The following is a 9500-nucleotide window of genomic DNA, read 5'->3' as shown; positions in this document are numbered from 1 at the left end:
TCCGAAGTCTCTAAGATAGATATAGTCCAAACAACATGTACTAGTTAATATAATTTGTGAAATTAACAAAAACAAAATGCGAAAAGTGGGTAAAAGTATAGAGGCAATAAGTATTTGTACGATTCTTATGCAGAACTATTTACAGCAGAGTTTGCAACGTAAACACATTAGTTTATTGCTCCGTGCGAATTAGAAAACATCAAATTTCCGGGAAAGTACTTTTAAACACTTATGCGAATAGTGATTAGTTTTGAAGTGATTAATTGTTTTTTTCTTGTTAATTTCGCAACTTACATAAATAGCTATTTTTTTTTTGTACTCTATCTATTCTAGAGATTTCCAAGAATATGTAGAATTTCATTGTTTATAAAAAATAAGTTAACAAATTACAATTTTACACAGTTTTTTTGGAAATTGATCGGTGTACGAATACTTTCTACACCCACTGTAGCTGCGTTCGAAAGTGTAACATATCGAAATTATAATACAGAATATGTACTCAGCTGGTTTTCAGAAGTATAGATGTCTCGATGAAATGGCAATGGTTTGAGTTATGACGAGAATATTTGTCATGCGTGAAAAGAAATTGTTTAAATTGCAATTTTAGCGAAGATCTAAACGTAGTAAATCTTAACACTTTACCAATTCATAGCGATTGGACGTGTAATTAAATTCAATAATATTTCTTATTTTGATGATATTAGTATTATTCAATATGTTGTTTGTCTATTAAAGACGTTTTCTGATTAATATTTATATAATATTTCATTATTCATACAATATAGTTAATTTTAGACACTGAAGCATTTTTTGGAACTTCAAGTAGTTTGACCATCCATCTTATTGGTTTCTACATATATTTAAACGAAATAAATTCCACATCGATGCTCCTGATACATTCAATTATAGACAGTGCTGTGGTTATGCTCTGGAGTGTGTTTAGAAACAGTCTGCAATTTATGAAAGAATTTTATGCATTAGCATGTTAATCTTCACATTAATTTTTCTATATAGTTTCTAGCTATATGCATACTGAAAAAGCCTTTGTTTTCAAAAATTGAACATTCTAAGTAAATAACCAACAACACTTGATTACAACACTAATGAGTTTTTCCTCCTTGATCGTCAATTTGTTACTTATAATTAATATATTGATTGCGATGAAAAATACGCCATAATAGGTACGCAATAATTATAACGCATCACTTAACTACAATCTAACGTTGAAATCAGGGACAAAAATAAATAAAAAATTGATTATTATTGAAATTCAAGATAATCAACACAGAATATAAGGAAAAAAATCGAAGAATAAATTGATTAAAAAATATCAATTTTTTTAACTTTTTGATTAGAAATAACAGTTATTAGTGTGTAAAAGTATAGAAGTAATAAGTATTTGTACGATTCTTATGACGAACCATTAACAGTAAAGTTTATAACGTAAACACGTTAGTTTATTGCTTCGTTCGAATTAGAAAACATCAAATTTCCAGTAAAGCACTTTTAAAAAAGGCTCTAATAGAGGAATTGAAGAAGATCCTACTTCGAATAACAAATAATTTAGTTAATTTAACGCTTAGAAGAGTTGCAATAATTATAAAATCAAAAGGAAATCCCACGAAGGAAGTATCATATACTCGTAAATTAATGTAAATTTCTTTTTCTTTTAATGAAGTTTTAAGAATTAAACAGTTGTGCGAATACTTATTGCTTCAACATTTCTATCGATTCATTGTTTTTTTTTTTTGTTAATTTCGTAACTTACATAAATAGCTATTTTTTTTGTAATCTATCTATTCTAGAGATTTCCAAGAATATGTAGAATGTCATTGTTTATAAAAAATAAGTTAATAAATTACAATTTTACATAGTTTTTTTGGAAATTGATCGGTTTTACGAATACTTTCTTCATCCACTGTAAATAGTTTCTCGTTTTTCGAAGCATACAAATTTAAATGTACCATGGCATACGACCGAATATTAAAGCGAGTACCTACCTGTACATATCGTTACGTGCCCTTTGATCGAAAAAAAAAAAAAAACATTGGAATAGAGGGATAGGCCGACATATGGGATGTTTGTCTAATGTAATTCTACCCAATAATGCGCGTCCTTGCCTAGGGCAATTCTCCCGTGCAGCACGGTAAGTACTTGGGTACGGTTGGCTCGCAATTTATCATACAAACCGCTCCGCTTCGAGGGAATATTCCATGTCAATTGCTACCTTTGACAGAAAAATACATCAAATAATTCAACTATCGAAATTGAGAAAAGCAGAAAACAAATCGAGAAAGAACAGAAGTCTTGTAGAATGTTTCGCGGGATAAATGAATCGGTGACATGGTAATTTAAATGCTTCACCGTTATTAATCCTTTGCACTCGTGGCCTTTTTTTCTGGTATCTACCAACGACTCGAGATGCTTTCTTAGCATTCTATTGCCATGAATTCTAAGCTATCTATTAAGTGGACTGGAAAGTAATGTCGTTTCTTTTACATTAAATTCAAACAAATTTTTTATAAATTTCTATTTTTAATTATTAATTGTATAATCGCTCCCGTTATCAATAGCCTTTTGCTATCTAGAGTGCAAATTGTCAATGCCAGATCGATAAAAATCAATGAGCTGATGATTGATAAATAAGTATTTAAAATTGCAAAAACGACATTATTTTCCGGTTCACCTAATAGATTTGAGAATGAGGCCACCTTTACCTCACTGACAATCATTTTATTGACACTTGGAGTTCCAAAGAAATTAAACCTAAAGAAAACCTAGTGGTGACCTCGAGTGCAAAGGGTTAAAATTAAAATAAAAATTAATCTCACGAAAATTGAGCATCTAAAAATTGAATAATCTAAAAATTGAACCTCTAAATATTGAGTATCCAAAAATTAACCCTCTAAAAATTGAATACCCTAAAAATTAAATAATCTAAAAATTGAAACACTAAATATTGAATATCCAAAAATTAACCCTCTAAAAATTGAATGCCCTAATAATTTAACCCCTAAAGTTTGAATACTCTAAAAATTAAAGCTCTAAAAATTGAATAATTTTAAAATTGAACCTCTAAATATTGAGATTTCAGAGTCAGGTCACCTTCGCCTCAACGACAATCGTTTTATTGACACTTCGAGTTCCAAAGAAATTAAACCTAAAGAAATATTATTGCTGATAGATTTGCTGCGTGAAAGCTAATGGTCGCTGAGAGTCACCTCTCGAGTGCAAAGGGATAACACGTCAACTGCCCGGACTTATTCGCATGGGAAAGTATGCAGGCCTAAAATTTTTGTCTCGTAACAATTAAAAACTGTAGAACCTAATATTTATTTATCTACTCTCATCAAAAATTGCGAATTCTCTCTAGATTTGTTTTCATCGACACTTGGCTTTCAAAATTAATTGTCGAAATTCCTTAGTAAAAAGCTCTGTCACCCATAAGTAAGTATACTAGGAGAATTGTAAGCCAGGGGGCTCCGTGGGAGGATGGTGGTGGGAGACCAAGAGGGGAGCGGGGCGGGAGGCCGGTGGGTGGGTGGTCGGTAATTATTACCAACGGTCGGTAAGTGGGATCGGTAATTATTACCAACCAGTGATGGGTAAAACCCTAGGCCTCGAATAAATCTGAAGTTTGCTCATATGCTTATCCCGTTTCCTCTTTTGAACATTTTCCAAAGAGGTGAACAAAACAAACACACAGGCAAACTTCAAATTTATTCGAAGCCTAGGGTTTTGCCCATTTCTGATACCAACGGCCGGTAATTAACACCAGTGGAAGAGGGGAGAAACTAACGGTCGATAATTAGTACCAACGGTCGGTAATTATCAATAGTCGATAAAAAGAAGAGGTAATTATCAGAGAACGGTAAAAGAAGAAGAACGTCAGTCTGCGACGGTTGGTACTAGACATATTCCTGTCTGCTTACCCTCCCTCTCCTTTCTCTCGGTCTTGGGTCTAGCCTGTTCATGATGATATCTACTAGGTCTAGGTCTTGAATCCATTTTGTTGGTAGCACTGATAATTCCACACAAGTGGAAGACGGTTGGTAGAAGGCAGTTGGTTAGCGAATGGCGCGTAAGATAGAAAGATATAGCGTGTAAGAGCGAAATATTATATAGCGCATAAGACAAGTCAAGGAGACTAATATTCTGTATTTCAAGAAATTACCTTTTACGATATTCTTTTCATTACTCTATATATATATTAAACTATCTTATCACAAGTGTGTGTAACCTTATTTAAGAACCACGATCTCCTACCACGTGGCTGGGAAACACGTTATAAAACAACACATTTAATTAGTTTCTCGATGTCGTCCTCTGAGTGAACATCATGCTTATTGATCAACCTGCCCAAATTTTTGTTCGGCCTGTAAACTCTTCCAATGTCGTTGCTTTCAACTGAGACACTCTCATCCACCTCTTAAATAAATAAAAATACTGTGGCTGATACCTGGTAAATGGTTACTTCCTTATCGACTCCGCAGTGGGTTATCACCTGAACTTTGGCGGAAACTTTTTTATCGATTCAGAAGAGGATCTCTTTTACCGTCTTTTGTTCCGTTTATCTTTTTGAATTGCTGTTTGATTTTGTTAATTAATAAATTGCTTTCTGGTTGTTCAATACGTGTGATCATTAAAACTTGAAAATAAAACCACTTATATTCTGAACATAAATTTATTATAGTCTCAAGTATTATAAATTTGTGGGAGAGCTAATACTATTATCGAATGAACTGGGAGCCACGTGTTCTTTTCCGCGTATGGTTGCACTTTATTTTACATATTTTTCAATCGGAACGTGCTTATAGAATGAACAGGAAAATCTTCCTTTGTTCACGGTATCTGTTACAGGACAGAGGAGTGGGTAACTTAAAAACTAAGCTTACCAACTAAGTAACAAAAACTTACTAGCTAACTAACCTATAATAATGCGGACCGGTCTAGGGACCTTTTCACCACACTAATTTTATTTATTTTGGTCAGTGATGGGCAAAACTCTAGGCTTTGAATAAATCTGAAGTGTGCCGATATGTTTGTCTCGTTTCTTTCTCTGGAAAGTGTTCAAAAGAGGAAACGAGACAAACATATTAGCAAACTTCAAATTTATTCAAAACCTAGCGTTTTATCCATCACTGTCGCAACAGTCAGGGCCGGCGTTAGGGGAGGGCGCGGTCGGGCAACCGCCCGGGGCGCCAGATTGGTGGCGTCCCAGTCCGGTGTCCCTAGTATACGAATATACCGATATACAGGGTGTCCCAAAAATGTCGTAACACCTTGAGAGGGGTGGTTCGGGAGGTGATTTGAAACGACTTTTTCCATAGCGAAAATGTTGTCCGAGGCTTCGTTGAGGAGATATTAACGGAAAACCCCGACCAATCAGAACGCGAGTATGTCGGAGGACCCCCCGCGGTGGGCGTGGGCTACGCGCTAGGCAACCGCTCTCCGCTGCTATACTCGCGTTCTGATTGGTCGGAGTTTTCCGTTAATATCTCCTCAACATTTTCGCTAAAAAAAAAAGTTGTTTCAAATCATCTCCCGAACCACCTCGTCCAAGGTGTTACAATATTTTTGGGACACCCTGTATATACCCTTGACAGGGCGCCACGATAATCTTGCCCGGGGCGCCAATATTGCTAAAATCGGCCCTGGCAACAGTATCAAATAAACATTATTAAATGCATCTAATAGAAAATATTAAACATCTGAGTACATTTCTTTTCCTGTAGAACGGTATTCCTCTTACATATAATAAAAATAACAATCAAATGTCATGTAACTTATTCCAACATTTCACGAAATTTAATTTTTTTATAATTGATATTTTATTTATTTTATTTACTTTATTTTATTTATATCAATTTAAACTTGTAAAATAAGTAATTAATCAAGTAATCATTAGAAAATTGTTTAAGGCGTGCCTTGACAGAGCACAGTGTGATCTGTAGTGTTCCATACAGATAGAGGCTATATATCTAGTATCTTCTTTTTCTAAGTTTTAAACATAACCAATTTGGATATGAAAAATAGAAAGTGGGGGTAGGTCTGTTATTGCTTAACAAATAAATGTTGTATGATAATTAGAAAAAAATTGATTGAGAAAGTGATTTTAGGGTTTCAAAAATTAAAAGCTTGTGTCAAAATGGGTACTGTAGAATATGGTTTTCCGATGATCGGAGGATTGATGCCAGTGAGTAAAACAGAAATACGAATAATTTACCTAAATAAGATTATATCGTGTACATCAAATTTTAATTATAAGAATTTCCACTTTTTCAAGTGATTTTCATATTTTCAGCAAATTCAAGCTCTAATAGCACCACCTGTATCAGAAGATTCAAAAACAGCCAAAAGTAAAAAGGACAAGGAAGAGAAGAAGCATCCATACTTTAAAAGACGAGGACGAGGTCATAATCGTGATATTTGCGATGCCTGTAGAGATGGGGGAGAACTTATATGCTGTGACAAATGTCCTGCGTCATATCATTTGCAATGCCAGTGAGTTCAAGTTTCTTTAGAAAAGGAAGTTAAACATCATTCATGTTTAATCTTTTTCATACAAACAGTTGTCTACATGTTTATTCCAAAATTGTAAGAACAAATCTGAATGCATATATATTCCATATACCAAAGAAAAAAAAAATTCGTCATCAATCTGGATCTAAGATTTAATTTTTGAAATATAAGAAATTGAAATTTTAGGATTTGGTTTTCAATTCAAGCTGTTTACATCCTAAGTAACAGAATGAGAACAAGCACATACATGTTTTAGCAAATGAGCAAAATTCAAAAAGATAAATATTTATATGTTGTATTGTCACAAATTAATTGTAATACATCTCATATTTTTATATTTTGTAAATCATGTTGTCACTGATATTAACAATTCTTGATGCACTAAAATAATAGAAACTTTTCAGACTTTTATTATTCTAACACATTTGTTACACAATCAGGTAAAGCACTGTTTTATTCAACCACCATAGAACAATTTTTATTTTATATAATTTCACGTGAAAAGACACGTGTATGTGCTTACAATTAATAGACTACTTAACATTATAAAGTGCACATCGAAAGTCGAACTATGAAATTTAAATGTTATGTGTTTTGAAAATGAAGCCTGCAATAGAAAGATTGCAAAAGATATCGTAATTTCTTTTAATATGAGAAATTTACATGTTTCAACTTGTTTTATAGTTTTGGAATACCATATACAAAAAAATTACTATACAACTTTACGTGGTACTACAGATAAATTTTGTTTGATGTTGTGTTATTGAACAATATCTAATTTATTTATATTGTAATAATATCAATTCAATATAGAGTTTGTTTACAATAATTTGTCAGACAAAACATCTTATACTGAAAAATAATATACTAGATCTTTTATTTCTGTGTTTAGAAAGTATACATTAATATCTGCTTATATTAAATTTTTATTGAACCTTTGTAAAGACAAAAGCACATTAAATATAATCCTGAAACGTAATTATTTAGTTATCCAGCAGTGGATCCAGCAGATATACCTAATGGAGAATGGTTATGTCATGCTTGTCGTTGTGCATCAAAAAGAAATCTTCTGGATAGCAAAGGAAATGAAAAAAACAAGAAGAAATCTGCTCTTGAGGTACTAGCATTAGCAGCATCCCTAGTTAATCCCAGAGAGTTTGAATTACCTAAAGAGTTACAATTACCAATAATGTTTCCTGGTAGTAATAAAGTAGACTATGTTTCTGGTAGAAGAGGAAACAAACAATGTGGAAATAATAATGGTGCGTAATATATATTTGTTATTTATTATAAAAATTTATTATATTTGCTAATTTCAACTATAATAATCCTCTTATTTTATATTAGTAGGGAAAAGTCATTGTTTGGACAGCAACTTAATGGTACCTTTGCCAGCACGTTTGTGTTTTGAATGTGGACGTAGTTGCAGAAAAGCACCATTAATTGCATGCGATTACTGTCCATTGTATTTTCATCAAGACTGCTTAGATCCTCCACTAACTGCTTTTCCTATTGGTAGATGGATGTGTCCTAATCATCCAAATCATTTCATAGATCAGAATCTGTTAACATCGTGTAGGGTAACAGAACGTATAAAACTCTGGGACAAGTATGCCAATCAACGTATAGATCAACACGCAGTAAAGTTAGCTTTTTTGCGTAAAGCACGTGCAACGAACCCACTCTTTCGGACAAAGGTCAAATTGGAAGGTCGAACAAGGGTAAAGGTTCCTTGTTCTGTTAAATTTCATTATGAACATCCACCAGAATTAGATCCTGTACAATTCTATCATGATGCTGTGATACGACCAGTAGTCAAGAACACTATAGAACAAGTTGTGGAAAGTAATGATAGTAAACCGCCTAAAGTAGAATGCACAGATGTAAAGAAAACAGAAGAATTGATGGAAGTAGAAAAAGAAGTTGAGAAGAGCAATGAAATAAAAGAGGAAAATAATCGAGAAGAGACAAGTAATGAAACTAAATGTAAAGAGAAAGTAACACAAGAAAATGTAAATGAAAATAGGTGTATAGACGATAATACCGCTGAATACTATGCAGAACGTTTTGGTTACGATGTAAAAGAAGGTGTACAGTTACTTGAAAGACCAGTATTGGAAGCATTAGCATTGCAACGGTTAGAACAAATATTAGATTCAGATGGAGAAAATTATCACACAATTAATTGTCACATGATGGCTAGAGCTGCATTATTTTCTTTGAACCACAAACCTAAACCACCAGCTTTTATGTTTCATAAAACACTAACTATTGGAAGTGGCCCAAACTGCGATTTAGTTTTGTCCAATTATGGTAACTGCAGCTTTACATCTTCAAAGCATGCTATCATTTTCTTTGATGAGGTAATGATATGTAAATACTATTAATTCAGTCGTATTTTATACTATCGCATTATACGTTCTTGGCATATGTTCGAGAATATAATATCATGTTGATTATGTGTATTATTTTATTTGCAGAGTACAAAACGTTATGAACTATTAAACTACAGCGAATATGGAACAGTGGTTGATAATGTGCTTTATTCTTGTAACTATACCGAAGTAGTAAGAGAACAAGTAAAAGAAGAAACTGATGAGAAAATACAATTGATAAGTAAAGAACAAGAGACGACGGAAGCCGTAAAAGCTATTATTAAAGAAAAAGTTTTGCTTTCTCAAGAACAAACAGAAAGAAAGAGAGTATTATGTAAATGTAACTTAACAAAATACGAAACAAGAAATACAGATCACTTAGAAGAGGGCTGGGAAGGGAGTGCTATTATTGCTCACGGGTCAACATTGGCTTTTGGATGTCTATTATTTGTATTCAATACGATAAATGCACATTTGGAGCGGTGAAACATTGCATTGTAAATATTCCTTCATTTTCATGTACAGATATTTTCATAAGCTAACAATAATTAAATTAATGAAACTAATTTTTTAATTTAATTTTATTTTCCACCCTATCCACAG

General features: G+C 32.9%; 1 protein-coding gene across 3 annotated transcripts; it reads left to right on the top strand.

The window, feature by feature from the left end:
* Positions 1-5964: 5964 nt before the first annotated feature.
* On the top strand, positions 5965-9485 carry LOC128879752 (PHD finger protein 12). 3 transcript variants are annotated; one of them, XM_054129183.1, is made up of 6 exons: positions 5965-6045; positions 6120-6196; positions 6305-6504; positions 7510-7784; positions 7870-8885; positions 9003-9484. In XM_054129183.1, exons 2-6 carry the CDS (start codon positions 6149-6151, stop codon positions 9381-9383), a joined length of 1920 nt encoding a protein of 639 aa, XP_053985158.1. In that variant the 5' UTR covers positions 5965-6045; positions 6120-6148; the 3' UTR covers positions 9384-9484. The 3 variants fall into 3 exon arrangements, with proteins under 3 accessions (XP_053985158.1, XP_053985157.1, XP_053985156.1); XM_054129182.1 differs by having other exon boundaries at positions 6012-6196; positions 7873-8885; positions 9003-9485; XM_054129181.1 differs by having other exon boundaries at positions 6013-6196.
* Positions 9486-9500: the final 15 nt, after the last annotated feature.

The sequence above is a fragment of the Hylaeus volcanicus genome, chromosome 7 (genome assembly GCF_026283585.1).
Source record: "Hylaeus volcanicus isolate JK05 chromosome 7, UHH_iyHylVolc1.0_haploid, whole genome shotgun sequence".
Taxonomy (NCBI): domain Eukaryota; kingdom Metazoa; phylum Arthropoda; class Insecta; order Hymenoptera; family Colletidae; genus Hylaeus; species Hylaeus volcanicus.
The sequence above is the reverse complement of the archived record's forward strand: the minus strand, read 5'-3'. Positions and strand labels throughout refer to the sequence as shown.